At 39.5% G+C, this 19,107-nt stretch overlaps 1 protein-coding gene across 1 annotated transcript in view; it reads left to right on the top strand.

Moving 5' to 3' along the window:
• The first annotated feature begins 207 nt into the window (after nt 1-207).
• LOC105710476 (protein diaphanous homolog 3-like) overlaps nt 208-19,107 on the top strand; it is a 139,718-nt gene continuing 120,818 nt past the window's right edge. The window contains exon 1 of the mRNA XM_012442841.2: nt 208-549. Coding sequence (XP_012298264.2) covers nt 370-549 — 180 coding nt within the window. The 5' untranslated portion in view covers nt 208-369. The remainder of the gene's footprint in view (nt 550-19,107) is intronic.

The raw sequence follows: 19,107 nt of genomic DNA, 5'->3' as shown, positions 1-19,107 counted from the left end.
CGGTCCCCAGCGCTCCTCTAAATCTGACGCCACTCTATACCCTTAAGGTGAGCTGCCCGGACCGCCAGAAGGGTTGAGCAGCGGCACGGACAGGCGGCATGGCCAATCATGTTTCACGATGTCCGGAAGGGGCGGTACCCCAGCGTGTCATAGATCCGGCGGCGCGGGATTGGTCAGTCCCGGACCAACAAGGGTGGCGGGAGTTTTCAGTTGTGTTGGCTGCGGCCCCGGCTTCAACAGTTGGGCTAGGCTGTGCTGACTGTGTGGGTGGAGGACCTCGGGAAGGAAACCTTTGCCGATCCCTCAGCTCCCCGCTTGCAACTTGCTAAGTGTCCACCTTCTTTCCGGCCTCCGAAGCTGCGGGGAAAGATGGAAAGGCATCGGCCGCGGCTGCATCACCCGGCCCAAAGCTCAGCCGCAGGGGCTCCCTACGCTTCCTCTGCCTCGCTCCGCGGTTGCCGGGAAAGCAGGATGCCGCGCAGGAAGGGCCCCCAGCACCCTCCGCCGCCCGGTGGCCCCGAGGAGCCTGGGGAGAAACGCCCCAAGTTTGTAAGTATCGTCTGGAGCTAGGGTGGGGCTGCTCCCACTTCGCCGTAGTGTTGACCGACGAGGGTGGGCCCACAGGGACTTGGGGGGGGAGCAAATTTTATTCTAGAGATTCAGTGCTGCTAGTCATCATAGATTGACAACGACCGAGTCTAGTTCTAGTTGGATCCTGTGGCAAATGCCCAGATCTTTGTCTTGTCCCCAGATTTCTTAAGGCTGATGTAAAAAGTAGTTCAAATGTATGTATGTATTGACGTCATCTCGGTGGACATTGCATTTTTTAAGTTGAACTTCTCCCTTCTTCCCAAGTGTAAGAAGTTATAAGATATATCAAAGTGAACTTTTAGGTGATTTTTTTTTCCTGCTTAATATTTTTATCTAATAAGAACTTTTAAGGTAGATATAATTTTCCAAGTTGAAACAGCTGGTTTTGAAACTTGGCGGGTGGCGTGGTCACTGCTAAAGAATGTTTTGCTTATCTTGGAAAGAATTCTAAATATTTGAAACTTGCTATTCTGGTTTGCTTGTCTTACTTTAACACTTAAGGAAAGTGTCATGATTAACACCTTGTCTTTTCGTTGGTATCAACTAGTGAAAGTATAGGCAGTGATGATTATTTTGCAGTGCGTTTATGTAAATAAATCACATAGAGGGTTGATAGATTTGGGATGAATCCAACATAATTGAAATTTCACATTGACTACACCATTTTGCTTAGGAATATGGAAAAACTTTTTTTTGTGTGTGATAGTACAGCCTTTGCCTTATGTGGACAAGTAAAAATTGTGAGAAATTTAAGTCATGATTCACAAATTAAGGGAATAATGGTTTGTGAACCAGTTGCTAACTATAACATTTAGTTAAAAATAATAGTTGAATAAAAAAGAAAGCCCATATATATCAGAATACTGAAAATGAGGAACAGCATAGATTAATTATGCCAAATTAAGCATCAAAATGGTCATAGGAATACTGACATTTTGCAGAAAGATTAAATATGGACTTTATTATTATCTTGACAGATCTGAAGAATGAATAGGACAGAATTAACTTCCCAATGAAAGATTTTTGCCTAATGTGAGAAGAATCCACTAAGGCAATGACTTTTCTTCCTTTTATAGTCTACTCTCTGGGTTAATAATCTTATTTTATTTTGTCTTAACTTCTGTGGTCCAGAATACAGGAGGTGTTATTTTCTGTGACTCATTCCCAGCAAGGAGTTAATGAAAACAGGATCTAAATTAATAGTTATGTTTAGTTTCATTGAAGGATTTGATTATTTCATTTCTAGTCTCTCTGCTGTTTTTCATTCTTTGTACGTCACATTGACCACCTCAGCATGCCATTTGTTAAAAGGGTTCTCATAAAGATGAAATGACATCTAAAAGATAACACTTTTAAGTTGTAAAGGTAATAAACACATCTAAAACACTGTGTTTTTGGATGGGAGTTTGAGTTGAATCATGACTTCCAATTAATTTAGAAGTAATTTGGACTCTTGGTACTTTGAAGCTAATTTAGATTCTTGCTTATATGGTAATTTCTTTAGTTATATCTTCCAGTTCATTAATTTTGTTATCAGCTATGTCTAATCTACTTTTATGAATATTTGGTTTTAGCAATTATTTTTTATTTTAATAAGTTCCATTTGCTTATTTTTCAAATCTGCCTGAGCATTCTTGATAGTTCTTTGTTTTTCTTATTCGTTTATTTCTTCAGACATTTCCTACTTGGTGGTTCTTATTCTTTATTTGACAGTTCTGCTATTTGTAACCTGGGCTGTCTACATTGACTCATATTCATGATGGCTTGCTGTCTTTCTTGTTATCTTTGTAAGCTCGTTGCTTTATCTTTACCTGTAGGATTCCAGGGATGCTTTTCTTTGGAGAGAATTTGAGTCTGTCTACCAGGAACCTGGGCATGCTACTGATTTTGGACCACCTTCCTGTTGAACTGGGAATCTTAAGATGGGCAGAAGTTCCAGGCACAGCTCTACTCTTCTCTTGTCCTAAAAGCTCAGTATCTCAGTCTCAAGCCTGCTTCCTGAGCAGCTTTTCCCAGTTTGCTGCCTATCACTGCTCTTGATTGCACACCAGTAACTCCTGTTTTTAGGATGGAGAGGGATCTTTGAGACCATCAAAGGTCCCAGCAATGCCTCAGAAAGTAATTGTACTTGCAGGTGTGAAGTCAGTCACTGTTCTTGCAGATGTCAAGTCAGTTCTTGGCTTTTTCTTGATTGGATGAAGTGATGTTATCCTAAATCTTTTCAGGTCACCCAGTCATTATCCAAACCTGAGGCAGCTGCTTTTGATTGGAGCAAGTAATATAGGTTGGTGATGTGATGGGTAAGAATAATTTAGGTGGCCAGTGTTTTGCACACTTCTGCAAAGCAGCAAGCTGGTAGTGGAATGGAGTGGTAAACTGGTCACTCCCTTCTGTCTTAGTGTAAGAAAGCAGGAGCTCTGGTGCCCACTGAAATCTTGTTTTACTTTGAGTCCTGATAAAGCAGGTAAACAAATTCTTGTTTTCTACCAAGTTTATAGTTGTGGGCTTCAAGTCACTTGTGAGTTGGGTAAAAAAGTTTGTAAAAAAGTTTGTAGCATAGAAACCTCTTCTCATAGGTAAGTATAGATAGCAGAAATTAGTCTATTGTAATTGTATGATACTTTCGCTGTGCTATGAATCAATTGACTTTGGGCTGATTGCAAATTAACCAACTTGGTCTCATTTGGAAATATCTTAAGCCATGAGTATAGAGATGATAGGGATAGCTACTGGGGCATAGAAGATACATGGAGGAGGCTGAGAGGACAGAGCAAGTATCTGGGCGGAGACTTTGTGAAGGCAGATAAAATTCAGTGGGATCATTAAACTCAGAACCTGCCCTAGGTCACACTGTTAGTTCCTGGACCTGAGTCCTATATCCTTTGTAGAACAGAACAAATGTCCTACTGATTATGGAAAGCCTTTCAGTAATACCTGTTTCCCGTTGTTCTTAACAACACACAGATGGTGGCGGCCACTAGCTACAGACTGAGAGCAGGACATGTGGCTTCTGGGAGAAGTGTCCATCTCTAGGATGTAGGTCAGTCCATTTAAAGGGGGCCTGTAAAGTGGTGGTCCAAGTTGATGAAAGACTTCTTTTTAATTAGGAGAGTTCTTTAAAAGTTCTCACGGACTTCAGTGTAAATCATCTAATCATTTCCATCGAATAGATTGTTAATTATTGATTTATTATGTCATTGTAGTACCTTCAGTTTTGGTTTTAGATTTTTCACCTTTTCCTTTAATTTCTGTATATTTACCATGTTTGGGCATTGATAGTAATACCAGTTAGCCTTTCTGAGTGAGCTAAGCACTGTTTTAGGTGCGTTATAATTATAAACTCTAATTCTTAGAACAACCATGTGAGGTAGATAGTATTATTAGCCTTGTTTGCCGTAGGAGGAAACCAAGGCATAGAGAGATTCGTTGCCTAAAATCACACAGCTGCCAGTTCATGAGGCTGGGATTTGAACCTAGGCAAGCTGGCTTCAGAGTATACATTCCTTTTTTAATTTTATTATTTATTTATTTATTTTTTGATACGGAGTCTTATTCTGTTCCCAGATGGGAGTGCAGTGGCACAATCTTGGCTCTTTGCAACCTCTACCTCCCGAGTTCAAATGCTTCTCCTGCCTCAGCCTCCGATTAACTGGGATGACAGGCGTGTGCCATCACTACCAGCTAATTTTGTATTTTCAGTAGAGACGAGGTTTCACCATGTTGGTCAGGCTGGTCTTGAACTCCTGACCTCAAGTGATGTACCTGCTTCAGCCTCCCAAAGTGTTGGGATTACAGGCGTGAGCCATCATGCCCAGCCCAGAGTACACATTCTTAGTCACTGTCCTGAATTATCTCCCATAGCTGTTGAGAACTTTAATCTTTACTGCTTTTTTTCTCATCCAGGAACCATTAGCAATAATTAGTGATGCCTTTAATGAATATATAATATGAATATAGAATGGATATTCTGATTATAGGCAGACTGCGAGGTGAGAAGATTTATGAGGTTGGAGAATTTTTGTTGATTGTACAGATAGTAGGACTTTGAGTAGAGATGAAATCTCAGTAAGCTTAAGGAGATTGGTGCATGTCTGCCAATTACTTTGGGTTACTTGGAAGCAAGTGTAGTAGGCTGAGCAATGATCTTCCAAAGGATAGAAACTCCTTAATCCCTGGAACCTGGGAATGTTACTGTATATGGCAAAAAAGGACTTTACAGATTTTTTTTTTCAAAGAGGGGCCAGGCAGGAGCCACAGTTAAACCCAATGAATAACTGTGCTGTGGTATAACTAATGATAGCAGAATGTTTGAAAGAGATACTGCTCTTTGCTCTCCCAGGCTCTGAGAGACCGGGTAACTCATAGCCTCCAGCCCCCTGCCGGGAGGAGGAACTACCACCCTTCAGTGCTTGCCTGCCTGAGTTTGGGCTGCCACTGTGTTGGAACTCTGTGCTCAGCTTCCTAGCCAGCCCAGATCATGGAATGTGGCTGCTTCCAGTCCTTTGGCTGGGGCAACCAGGCTCCACCTGGGCCTGTTGAACTCCACCAGGAGGCAGCCCCATCTGGACATCTGGGGCCTTGGACAGTGATATGGTCAGCACATGGAGACTGAGTCTATCTCTGAGGGTGGATACGCATTAACTAAGCTCACAAGCTTGATGAATAAGCTGTAACCCAACTTATTAATGTATACCAGCCAGTGTGTGGCAGCAAAATCCTTCAGGGTATGCAGGCCCCAGAACAAAAGGGATTAAGAAAGAGAAGATGAGTAAGCTGCAAAATTTTTTTCCCATTCTGTTGGTTGCCGATTCACTCTATTGACTGTTTCTTTCGCCGTGCAGAAGCTGTGGAGTTTGATTAGGTCCCATTTGTCTATTTTGGCTTTTGTTGCTAATGCTTTTGGTGTTTTGGTCATGAAGTCCTTGCCTATGCCTATGTCCTGAATGGTTTTGCCTAGATTTTCTTCTATGGTTTTTATGGTGTTAGGTCTTATGTTTCAGTCTTTAATCCATCTGGAGTTAATTTTAGTGTAAGGTGTCAGGAAGGGGTCCAGTTTCTGCTTTCTGCATATGGCTAGCCAGTTTTCCCAACACCACTTATTAAAGAGGGAATCCTTTCCCCATTGCTTGTTTTTGTCAGGTTTGTCAAAGATCGGATGGTTGTAGATATGTTGTGTTGCCTCCAAGGCCTCTGTTCTGTTCCATTGGTCTATATCTGACAAAGGGCTGATACCAGAATTTACAAAGAACTAAAACAGATTTACAAGAAAAAAACAAGCCCATTCAAAAGTGGGCGAAGGATATGAACAGATACTTTACAAAAGAAGATACACATGAGGCCAACAAGCATATGAAAAAATGCTCATCATCACTGGTCATTAGAGAAATGCAAATCAAAACTACATTGAGATACCATCTCACGCCAGTTAGAATGGCGATCATTAAAAAATCTGGAGACAACAGATGCTGGAGAGGATGTGGAGAAATAGGAACACTTTTACACTGTTGGTGGGAGTGTAAATTAGTTCAACCATTGTGGAAGACAGTGTGGCGATACCTCAAGGACCTAGAAATAGAAATTCCATTTGACCCAGCAATCCCATTACTGGGTATATATCCAAAGGATTATAAATCATTCTACTATAAGGACACATGCACACGAATGTTCATTGCAGCACAGTTTACAATAGCAAAGACCTGGAACCAACCCAAATGCCCATCGATGATAGACTGGACAGGAAAAATGTGGCACATATACACCATGGAATATTATGCAGCCATCAAAAACGATGAGTTCGTGTCCTTTGTAGGGACATGGATGAACCTGGAAACCATCATTCTCAGCAAACTGACACAAGAATACAAAATCAAACACCGCATGTTCTCACTCATAGGTGGGTGTTGAACAAGGAGAACACATGGACACAGGGAGGGGAGCACTATACACTGGGGTCTGTTGGGGGGAAATAGGGGAGGGACAGTGGGGGGTGGGGAGTTGGGGACAGATAGCATGGGGGAGAAATGCCACATATAGGTGAAGGGGAGGAATGCAGCTAATCCCACTGCCGCATATGCACCTATGCAACAATCTTGCATGTTCTTTACATGTACCCCAAAACCTAAAATGTAATTAAAAAAAAAAAAAAGAGCAGATGAAAACAGTTCTGGCCAGTAAGCTAGAGGAGAAATCTGCTGGGGAATTCTGAGAAACACGTCTTTGCTCTGTAAAAAGGGACTAACAAAAATTTTGCATTCACTAATGGCTGAGTGGCTCTCATTGGACCACAAACCTCTCACATGACAAAATTATAAAAGGAACTCTTAAAACACTGGAGCGTGATCAAAAGTCATGGCTATTGGAGTCAATACTTGGAGGAAGGGATTAGTTGATTTTTTTCTAGCTTTTTGCCTAAGGGGAGCCCCTAGTCAGGGTTATGTGGGGTGGTTAAAACTAGAATAGAAGCCCACAGTTGTACTGGCATAAAAAACCAGAAAACAGAGTTCGGTGACCATATAGCTGATAAGTGAGGAGGAAATCCTGGAAAGGAGAGGAAGCCACAAATGGGTAGACCCAAATTCGGTGTGTAGACTGCTCAAATTTCTAAACCTCACATGTGTGGGACAGACTGCAAGCAGCACAGCTAGGGCTAAAATATCTAAACAGATTTCAGGTTCCATCCAGCAGGTGGGACAGTATGTACAGTTTGAGAGTTCAGCCGAGTTAACTGCTTGCTAAAACAAACACATAAAGCAGTACTTCTCAGAAGAACAAAAGGAATTCAGAGTCCCTACACCATGCTTTCACAATGTTTGGGATACAGTGCAAATGTACTTAACAGAAAAAAACAAGAAAATGTGACCCATACAAATGAGAAAAAGGAATCAATGGAGACCAACCTCAAGATAACTCAGCTATAAACATTAAAAGACAAGGATTTTAAAGCAGTTGTATAACCATGTTTAAGAATATAAATGAAATATGCTCATAATGAATGAAAAGATAGGAAACCTCAGCATAGAAACAGAAACTATAAAAAGATCACAGTGGAAATTCTAGCACTGAAAAACACAAAGTCTGAAACAAAAAGGCTAACAAGAAGCAATAGTCCATTTTTTGCCTTTGGCCATCATCGGGATGTGATGCTTATTTTGCCATAGTCGTCTTCTGATCATGGGGATAGCTAGCCTAAGGACAAGGCCCATGTGCTGTGCTACTTATGGCAGAGCAAGAATACAGGAAGGGGCCAGGTGCAATGGCTGATAACTGTAATCCCAGCACTTTGGGAGGCCAGGGCGGGCAGATCACTTGAGGTCAGGAGTTCGATGCCAGCTTGGCCAACATGGTGAAACCCCATCTCTACTAAAAATACCAAAATTAGCCAGGCATGGTGGTGGGCGCCTGTAATACCAGTTACTCAGGAGGCTGAGGCAGGAGAATCACTTGAATCCAGGAGGCAAATGTTGCAGTGAGACAAGATCACGCCACTATACTCTAGCCCGGGTGACAGAGTGAGATTCCTCTGTCTGTCTGTCTGTTTCTCTCTCTCTCTCTCTCTCTGTGTGTGTGTGTGTGTGTGTGTGTGTATATACATGAATGAAGGATCAGGGTCTCTGAGCCACTATAGGTTAGGTTAATCTGGGAACTTACCTGCCACCAGACTTCTTGTATTGGGAGAAAAAGAAAATGCAGTTATCTGTTTGAAACTTATGATACTAATATGAGAAATAAAGCATTGTTAGGGTTTAGAAAATTATACCCCCAAATATGCCACTTTGGACTTCAAATTGAGAGAACCTGGGGAGCCGGAAATGCAAGAAAGGGTCTGCTCTGAAGTTCCCCTATCTACCTAAAGATTTGTGTTCTCCAGAAGACCCCCAGAATATATTCAACTGTTGTGAATCTCTTCCCTAGATATCTCAACTCAAATAGATGCGTACTGAAGGAAGGAAGACTAGAGTTGACACTACACCCAGAGCCAAGACAAACTTTGTGGCAGACTGCTGTCTCTTTCTTTGGGTCCATTCATCTCCCCTAAAGATCATTTACTCCTCCTGTAAATTGCCTTCCATCCCCCACTTCCCTGTTCCTTATGAAGAGGGTATTTAAGCTTTAGCCATCTGGCCCTTCTTTGAGTTTCATACTTTGCATAACTCCACACTTGCCACACTTGCACATAATACATTTGTATACCTTTTCTCCTGTTTTCTTTTTTAAAGGACTTTACACAGATGATCAAGGATTTTAAAATGAGATTATTCTGGATTATCACAGTGGCCCCTAAATGCAAACACATGTATTGTTATTTTACCACAGAAGAGGAAAAGGTGTTGTAACTGCAGAGGCAGAGATTGGTAATGCAGCCATCTGAAGCTGGAAGAGTCAAGGAATGCCACTCCCTTAGAGCTGCTAGAAGGAGAGCAGCCCACCTTGATTTTGGCGCAGTGAAACAGATTTGGAACTTCTGGCCTCCAGAACTGAGAATGAATTTCTGTTGTTTTAAGCTGCCAATTTGTGGTAATGTGTTACACCTGCCATAAGAAATGAAGCTAGGTGTAGTTATAAGGAGGATCATCAGATTCATTTAAATCTCTCCCTTCACTTTATTGTAATTTGGGAGGATAGAAGATAACCAAATTACAATAATAAAATAAACCACAACTGGAATAACAAACAAAACTTCCATTCTTGTTTTGTCTACTCTATGATATTTATAGTTGCTAGAAAGCTGGGAAAATATGGAGGTGATTTCTGACTGCTGTTTTTGCTTTTTTGAATTTGTTCCTTCATTGAGTTCTCAGTTTAAGTCATGCTCTCAGCTTTCCTAGGGTTAAACTGTCAAGAATTGAGATACTGTTCTTAGTTGAAAGCTTTAGGCAACTGAGTTTTATTCATGTCAGAATTCTGCCTAACACACACCAGACATTGTAACCTTCAGAAGAAGGTAAAATCATTTTATTAAGGCTGCTCTTCTAAGAAATTGCTCTGAATTTTCCCAGCCTTTCTTTCCTTTCTAGTCTTGTTAATAAAACAGAAAAACCCAGTTTTTTAAAAAAATAAATGATTTATTTAAAAAAACAATATATGTTAAGTGGCTTTTGGGGGGATACATTTAGTTGCTGAAAGCATATAACATATGGTATTTAATACTCCTGGACCACTCTGGGACTTTTCTTTGAGGGTAAAAAGGGGTGCGGGTAGGGATGATTGTCTCACATTTAGAGCAAGGCTTAATTGCTTTTTTCAAAGACTCATGTCTTTAATTATGAAGCAAGCAAACTGACATACATTTATTACATGGTGAAACGTTGCATCTCATCTAGTCTATCTTGTAGCAATTGCTTCTTAACAGATGTTAGCTGAAACACCTTTGTGTAGTTGGTGGAATGCTAAAATTTGTCATGCTTTTATTATTGTTGTCTTGAATTAACTCTACGGCATAACTTTATTGCTGTGTCCTAGAATCTTTATATATTTATTGCCTTATAAATTGTATTTAAAATTGGCTTTTTATATAGAATGTAAATTAACATGTGTATAACTTGTTTATGCTTGCAGAATAATACAGGAAAAAACTGCTATGTATTACACTAATATAATTGTCTTTAACTCAGCACATAGTATCCTCTAAACTGGGAATAAAATGAATGCTAAAGAATATGCTTATTCTTATATTCTTGTTTATGTCAGAAACTAATTTGACTTTCAGATCTATAAAATATAGATTAAGCATAACCTTTTACTTCATGGGATATTAAGGATCAAAGCATGGGCTTTCTTTGAACAGGATCTACAAAGGTAACTGTTCTCTCAGTAGCAGCAGGATGGCATTGAAATACCTTACCATTGGGAGTAATTTTTCTCAAAGAGCAAATTGAATAGTCATTATTTTAAGAGTTTAAATAGGTTTTGGTGCTGAAACATTCATGTTACTGGGTACTTGGTGAAAACTATTTGGAAATGCTTGCCATAGATTTTCCTCTTCAAAACACCCACTGCTATCTTTACTTATAGTTTTTTTGTAGAAGAGGCATTATGAGTAACATTTATGAGCAGTGACTTGAACCACTCTCAGGGTTGAATCCCAGCAATATCACTTATTAGCTGTGTGAAGAACTGAGTTAAGAACTGAGCAGTTACTTAACCTTTCTCTGTGCCTCCCCTTTCTCATGTTTAACATGGGATTGTCATGAAGATTAAGAGCTATGTTATGGGCCTAGAATAGTACCTGGCTCATTGTAACCTCTATGTAAATATTTATGGGATTTTTGTAAATATTTATAGGGTTGTTGTTGTTGTTATCATTAGTAACAGTAGTAGCAGTACAATTTTTCTCTATACTTTAGGGCATTAGGAATACACTGGATATTTGAATAACTTTCTAATACTGGAAAACTTAATTGAACCAGGCTTTTTCCTCTTGGTGTGGTGGAGGCAGAGCCATTCTGTTCTTAGTTCTTATGTTGGCATACCAGGTGACATTTGGATTCATGCAGAGTTCTGATCTGATAGCTGAATGGTCAGAGCAAGTTTCTGAAGATTTCTTAGGGGCCTGTTCTTTATTTCTAAAATGGGGCTCATATGATGATGAAACTTGGGGTATAAATGTAACTTACAAAAAGAACCTATAAAGGAAACAACTTCAAACTTAGGAAAAAAAAATTCTTGTGATGCTCTGATATGGACTTGAATAATAATAAAAATAATGTTACTAATATATGTACAGTTCTAAAACCAAGTATAACTCTTTATGCCTATTACTTTTTATAGCTATAAAACTAGAACAGATTTACATCTAAAATCCAAAACAAAACTATAAAACCAATAAAATTCAAATTAACAACAACATTAATTTAATGCAATTGATGATGTTTTGCTGAAATTAAGTCATCATTATTGGATTTAATAGTGGAAAAATACGTGTATATTTTGCTGTTTTTCTTTCTTTCAATTTGATTCTTGGGTAGAAATGGAATCCTAGAGGCTGAGGAAGATACATGTAGACTGAGGAGTTCACAAGACAGCCTTACACTGTTAGTAGGGCCTTGTCATTGGACACCACCATCTTTTTCATAGGTCTTGGCTTGAGGCTGTAGATGAAGTAGTGAACTGTTATAAACTTGTTTTTAAAAAGAAAACAGCCATTTGTAAACATTTGTTAGTAAATGTTATGAAACTGTTGAAGCAGCAGAAAAAATCAGAATTCATACTACCAGCTACTGTGTTCATTTTTCTCTTGAAATCTAATTTTCCATAGCTGTGGGTGCATAGTTCCCAGAGTAGTGTGATTTTGGAATTACAAATAGCCATTTGGAACTGAATTCTTCCTAAGTGGAAGAGCTTGTGAAAATCTAGTGTGTCATGATGTTGCTTGGCCCTCATTGGGTACCATCTTGGTAGTAAATACAAGTATAGTCACCAAAAGTTCCTGACAGAACGTCGTTATAGAATGGGTCATTCACAATGTCCAGAATAGGCTTACTTTAGTTCTAAGGTTTAAGATAATCTTGAAAAAACTAAGACTTAAGTAGAATTTGTGGAAGGCCTTTGTAGACCACAGTTTGGGGTACCCAGAGATGACTTGAGTCAAGAAATTAGATGTGTACCTGAACCAGGCAGAGGTTTTCCTCCTTAGTCCTCTGTTTAGTGATGAGATAAAAGTGATTAGTATTTATCAGTAGTGAAGGATGTATACAATGTGTTTCAAAACAGTTTGCTTCTAATAGTCTTTTTGAGTAAACAAGAAACTTGCAATCTTTAAACAATTTTATCATATATGTATCACACAAAAGAGGTGTAAAGCACTGGATACTCAACAATAAGCTTAAAAATGAAATATGAATTCCATTGAAATGTTCATTTTCTCTCTTCCTATCTTTATCTCCTTTTAATCTTTGCTCTTTATTTCCTGGATTTACCAGGCTTTTTTTTTTTTTTTTTAAATTTTGATTATTTTTAGAGTTCCAATTTATATACATCTCTTTTCCTAAAAGTAAATCTGTGAATGGAATTAAAACTCAGTAGCTTTCTGATCTCTCCATCTTTGAGGATCATGGCAGATCTTAAATACTGGAAAGGAAGGAGGAGACTATGATTTAATATACCAAATGTGAGGTCATTCTGTGTGCTAAGGGATTTGGGATATACCTAAGTAGCTGTGATCTAAGTCACACCCTCTTGAGTTAGAGATAACTGAATACCTGTTCAGAGTACTACAGCTCTCTCAAAGGAGTTATAGTGTAGAATTTCTTGAAGCCCTTAGTAAAAGCCCTTAGTGGATTAATTGTGAGATCTATAATGCTGCATTTATTTGGTTAATTTTATTATGAAGTATCTTCCCAAAATACGGAGAGTTTATCCTGTAATTGCTGCATTTTTTCCGATGTTGGCTGTTTATTTGGGTGTTATAAAATGAAACTTTGTAACATTCAGTTTTTAAATAAAAGATTTGTAAATTGGTGACATTAATTATGGACTTTAGAATTAAACTTTTTTTATTAAAACCTTTGATTAAATTCATTACATAATGACAATTACAATTCTTTTTTAATGAAAAAATTGACAGGCTGAGAAATAAACATGAAAAAATGGAGTGCATATAATCTGCATTGAGAAATTCAATGTGACAATTTCACTTCTTTATAAAAGGTGACGGTCTCCAGTTAAAACCGTGTTCTATCTCTACTCAGTCTCTTTTGAGGGTATAATTTTGCTCTTATTGTTATGTTATATTGAACCTGCTTTTAGTTACTTTATACATGTGTTTGTAAGCTTTTGGAAGTCACTTTCACAAGCCTGGTATTGACTTGTGTTTACAGTAAGGAATCTGAATACTTGGCTAATTGAAAATCTAAACAAAGTACTCTTGTAACCTTATATTGTGTGGTTCATTAATCCATTCATGATTGATTTGTTTGAATGTTATTAATATACCCTAATTGTTCATTTCTTTTTATAAGAGATCCCAGTGGTGGTGGGCAAGGGTATGGAAAGACTACCAGAAACATATGTGGGTTATTGGAGAACTTGGGCTTGACAATGTGGCTCTAAAGTCCCACCCCTAAACTGTGATAAAAAGGACTTGAGGGAGATTCAAATGTGGCTGTATATCTTTGGGTAAATTATCAACCTTTGTGCCTCTGTTTTCCCATCTGTAAAATGGAAGTAATTAGTCTCTATGCTTATAGATTGTTGTGAGGGTTAGTTGAGTTAATGCATGTTACAATAGCTTAGTCACAGCACAGTGAATATGTAACAGCTACTATCAACAGGGGAGATCCCATCACTATTGTATTAAATCCCCAGTTACTGACAGCATTTTAACTTCTTCTTCTTGCTTCCTACTTCCTTTCTCCTCACAGCTTTTTTTTTTTTCCTGGGGGACACTGAGATTATGTCCAGGAACTCAGTCATTCATTGCAGTGGGACACACACCAGAGGTTTGGTGCCTGGATATATTCTCTTCCTTTCTGTTTCATGTAGACCTCCAGCCCCTTGACATTGCCTCTCTTTCTCTGTCTGCCTCCTGCTGTCAACGTTTGCTCCACACTAAACCTACACTCCACAAAAGTAACCATGGAGCTCCCTTTGAACTGGGATGCCTTCAAACTCCTCCCTTCCTCACACCTCACATAAGGTAGCATATCAATAAATAATAGAACCTTTGGCCTCCTTGTTCAGTTGTCTCAGATCTCCAAGCCTGGAGCAACCTGGCAGGCTTCTGTGGCTGAACCGGGTTCCTACATCCTGGTGGAAACCACCCCCAGCTTTGTGAACTGACACACTTAGACATCGGGTATCTATGTGTCCTTGGTGCTGCTAGATAGCAATCATCATCACAATAGCTACATTTGTTCAGCTCATACAATGGGCTGGGCACTGTTTTCATCACTTATCCCTCACATAGTGCTCTGAAATGGGCACTCTCCCTACTGTCATTTTGCACATGATAGGATTGAGACATAGAGAGGTTAACTGGGAATAGGGCATGATTTGTCCTGGCGTTTAACTAGCTCTTTGGTCATTTTCTTTTCCATTTCTCACAGTGTTTATGCTAAACTTTTATCACTGTCTTTACCTCATCTATGGGCCTGATTCTTTTTTGTCCTAAATGGTTTTTTCAATTGAAAAAGTGGCCAGGCACAATGGCTCATGTCTATAATCCCAGCACTTTTTGGGAGGCCAAGGCGCATGGATTGCTTGAGTCCAGGAGTTCAAGACCAGCCTGGGCAACAAGGTGAAACCCCGTCTATACAAAAAATACAAAAAAATTAGCCTGGCATGGTGGTGCATGCCTGTAGTCCCAGCTGCTTGGGAGGCTGAGGTGGGAGGATTGCTTGAGCCCGGAAAGCGGAGGTGGTAGTGAGCCATGATTGTGTCACTGCACTCCAGTATGGGAAACAGTGCAGGATCCTGTCTCAAAAAATAAATAAACTGAAAAACAATGTACTTCTTAAAAAGTCCAACGATGTAACAGTAAAAAGGGAAATTCCCTAAGCCTCCCTTCTGTCTCAGACCACCAGTAAGGTCCCCTCCACCACCCACCATGATGACATTTATTATTTTTTCTTTTTTAACATGAAAGAAAGTATCAGAGAAAAAACAAAAGATGGGTACTCTGTAGTCAGAGCAGCCCCAAGGGCTGCTGGTTAGCTTATTATTTTCTTTTACATCATTGTTTTTTTTTTTGAGACAGTGTCTTACTTTGTCACACAGGCTGGTGTGCAGTGGTACAATCATGGCTCACTGCAGCCTCCACCTCTTGGGCTCAAGTGATCCTCCTACCTCAGCTTCTGGAGTAGCTGGGACTACAGGCATGCTGAACCGCTTGGCTTATTTATTTATTTATTTATTTATTTATTTATTTATTTATTTATTTATTTATTGTAGAGCCAGGGTCTCACCGTGTTACCCTGGCTCATCTTGAACTCTTGCTCTTAAGTAGTTTTTCTACCTCAACTTCTCAAGGTGCTGGGATCGCAGATGTGAGCCACAGCACCTGGCTCTTTTCTATCCTTCCAGTGATATAGTGTGTATATGTCAAGCCCCTCCTTTTTTCCCACATGGGAACATACCACGGCATTCGCTTAAGATCTCAGAAATGATTGCTCCTGACTCTTAGCACGCCCCTTGATACCTTTTTCAGAGAGAAAATTTTCCTAGAGCTTGCTGTAATTGTTTATATCTGCAACCATTCTTCATCGTTTCTCCTCCAATATCCACGGAAGGAATATATTTTCCTGTTCGAGGTTAATCTCTTTATTGCTGTTCTTGGCCCATGCGCACTCAGTAAGGAAGCTTTCACTCTTTACACGTTCCATCCTGTAAGGATGCTGAAATGTTTACTATTGTGAAAGAAAAAGCAGAAGGAAAACCAAAACCAAACAACCCCTCTCCTCAACTTTCCCTTGACCCTTTGTGTCTCTGAATACCATGCTCTGCTTCCTTCCTTTGTAGCCACTTTCTGTGCATTGCTTGTTTTCATTTATTCAGTAAATTTTTGAATGTCAGTTTTACCGAGCATAGCACACAGTCAAGTAGATGCAGGTTGGTCCTTGATTTCAAGAGGTTTATATTCAGTCTCATATGGGGAAAGAGAGGTTTCAATCAACAGATAGGCTGCAGTGTTACTGGGGAGTTCATGTAGCATAATCTTGAAGAACTCGGGCTGTGGAGTTAACTTGGGCTTTTTTTTGAGTCAGGGTCTTGCTCTGTTTGCTGGAGGGCAGACACATGATCTGGCTCATTGTAGCCTCGTGCTCCTGGGCTCCAGTGATCCTCCCACCTCAGCTTCCTGAGTAGTTAGGATTATAGGTGTGCATTCCCATGCCCAGCTAATATTTAAGAAAATTTTTTATAGAGATGGGGTCTCACTATGTTGCCCAGGCTGGTCTTGATCTCTTAGTCTCAAGTCATCCCCCAACCTTGGCCAAGTTTGCCTGTCCTAACCTGGGCTTAAGTCCTGGTTCTGATGTTTGATAGCTGTGTGACCTTGGAGAATTAATGCATTTTTTTCTTTTTTTGGTTCTTCATCTGTGAAACAGGAATAATAGTATCTATATTATAGGTTACGTATGATGATCCACTGTGCTATAGAGTGTTGCTGCTATTATGATAGCATTGGTAGAGGGAGGGTATACTCATTAAGGAGGGATGAGCCATCTCTCATTGGTTCTTCAACCTTGCCTTTGCTTCTGTCAGTCCTCTCAAATTGCTTTGGCAGATCAACAACTGCCAAACTCAATGCTGATTTTTTTTTAAGCCTCACCCTATATAACTTCTTCATTGTATTTTGTACTAAACTTGCCCTCCTTGAAACCATTGTCTAACATGTTCTTCTCTTCTGATGTTTGGTTATTCCCTTCCCTACCCTTTAACGTGAGTGTTCACAAGTAATGTCTCTTTGATTTTCTCTTTTTACTTTATCGTAATTCTAATGTGAACTCATCCGTTTTTTTAGCTTTTACTACTACTTAGATTAGTGCTTTCTGAGATGATGGAAATGTTGTGTCCTGCCATGTTCAACTTGATAGTCACTAGCTATATGTGGCTTTTGAGCACTTGAATGTGGCTACTGCTACCAAAGAGCTGAATTTTTAATTTGATGTAATTTGAATTAAGTTGTGTTTAAATAGCCATATGTGGCTAATGACTAGCATATTGAACAGCACAGATTTAGAAGTTGATGACTTCTTAAACTCCATCTTTATTTTAGGATGCTGTTTTGAGCTTCTGTCCAACATATTCAACCTATTTTACATGGTTGGCTTAGAGGTATCTCAAACTCAACGTATCTCAACTTGAATTTATCTGCTTTCTCATAAACTTCTTTCTTTTATATTCTCTTAGTCAATGTCATCATTTTATCCTTGGATTTATTCTCAAGTTCTTGATCTTTTAACTACCATATCCAATGGTTATCCAGCAACCTTGGTTATGCTTCCAGGGTACTTAACAGCATTTGCCTCTTCTCCACTCCTACTGTCCCTGACCTCATTTCTCATACCTTCCATCTCTCTGCTGGGTTATTGCAGTAGCTTCCTAACTGATTTCCTTGGCTCTGGTTCTTGAGTCTACTCTGTTTCATCCAGCATGTTGCTGCTACAACAGTTTTCTTTGGAACACAAGTGTGATTATGGAACCTGCTTAAAACTCTTCAGTTTCTCTCCTGCATCATTCACAACTTAAAGGCCGAGTACCATGATCTTGTCATTTAATGATTTTGTAGTTACCCATATTTCTAGATTGAATCCCTCAATTTCCACCTGAAATTCCAATTCCTCATCCACACAATTTACTTGTATGTCCCTGCATGATTGCAATGCATTTTTACAAGCTAGACCTCCTGTCTGGAAAGCTTTTGCTCTGTGCTTGTTTGGTCCATTCCAGTGTCCTCTGTGCATGCTTGAAGTGAATCTGGACCCTGAGGTGTTCCCTGGTATCTGTAAGCAACTCTTCTGGAATGCTTAGATCAGTATCTGTTATAGCACTAATCTCATTGTACTGTACCTTACAGATTGAATTTTCTGTTAAGCTTACTTATCTGATAGATGTGTTGGAGAGGGGAAGGGGAGGCCTAGAAGGAAATTTTCCCTATTTGAGTCTCTAGTTCCAATATGTACCAAGTAGACTGATGAACAAATTTACCTTTTTTTTTTTGGTCCCAATCTCCTATTCTTAAGAACCTTGGCTGCTCAGTCTTCCAAAATGACCTTTTTTTTTTCAAATGATCTTTTCTCTGTAAATAGAAATTTGCACACGTTGAAGACACATGCTGAGAGTTTTCCTGTGACATTCTTGGCAGCATTTTTTTGTTTGTTTCTAGTTCTTCTTCAGCTGACAGACATTGGCCTACAGTCAGGTTTAAATGGCCCTTGGAGGCTTCACCTGTGAGTCAGGTGTTTCTTATAGACTACCTTCCAGTAACATGATTTAAGCCTTCTAGATAACATGGACATTTTATTCTGGCAAAAATGATGCACCTTTATAGCCTATAAAGCTACCCTCAATAAGTTTATGAGTGAAACAACATCAGTGATGACAGAAACAGGCATGTGAAAATTATCTACATATCCTCGTGAGATCTACAGTGCTTAGTAATTTGCACTAGATTATGAGGCTCATTGGGTGCCTTCCCTTACCTGTAGCTGTCAGCTGCTGACTTCCGGCAACCCTTGTTGCCTTTTTTAATTAGTGTGTTTGAATGGTGCCATAATCAATATAAAACTATTGTACTTTTAAAAGTCCTATACAAATATGCTTGAATCATTGCTGAAGTTTCCTTTGGCATTGCTGGAGGATTGCCAAGGACAGTTAGGCTGCAGTTGTTTGAGCTTGTGGCTGGACTACAGAAACTGGTGTGTTCATAACCAGACTGCAACATAGAATGTAATGTGTTAAGATTTCACTGTACTGCATATGGCACAGTGCAAATTAGGTACAGTATTGGGCTGCTCTGTATCAAATCCCCTTCTAGATTTATCTCTCCAAATTCCCTACATTGCTTTGGATGACAAGTGC

The sequence above is a fragment of the Aotus nancymaae genome, unplaced genomic scaffold, assembly GCF_030222135.1.
Source record: "Aotus nancymaae isolate 86718 unplaced genomic scaffold, 86718_ANA_hifiasm-v0.15.2.pri h1tg000088l, whole genome shotgun sequence".
Lineage (NCBI taxonomy): Eukaryota > Metazoa > Chordata > Mammalia > Primates > Aotidae > Aotus > Aotus nancymaae.
This window is presented reverse-complemented; position numbering and strand designations above follow the sequence as displayed.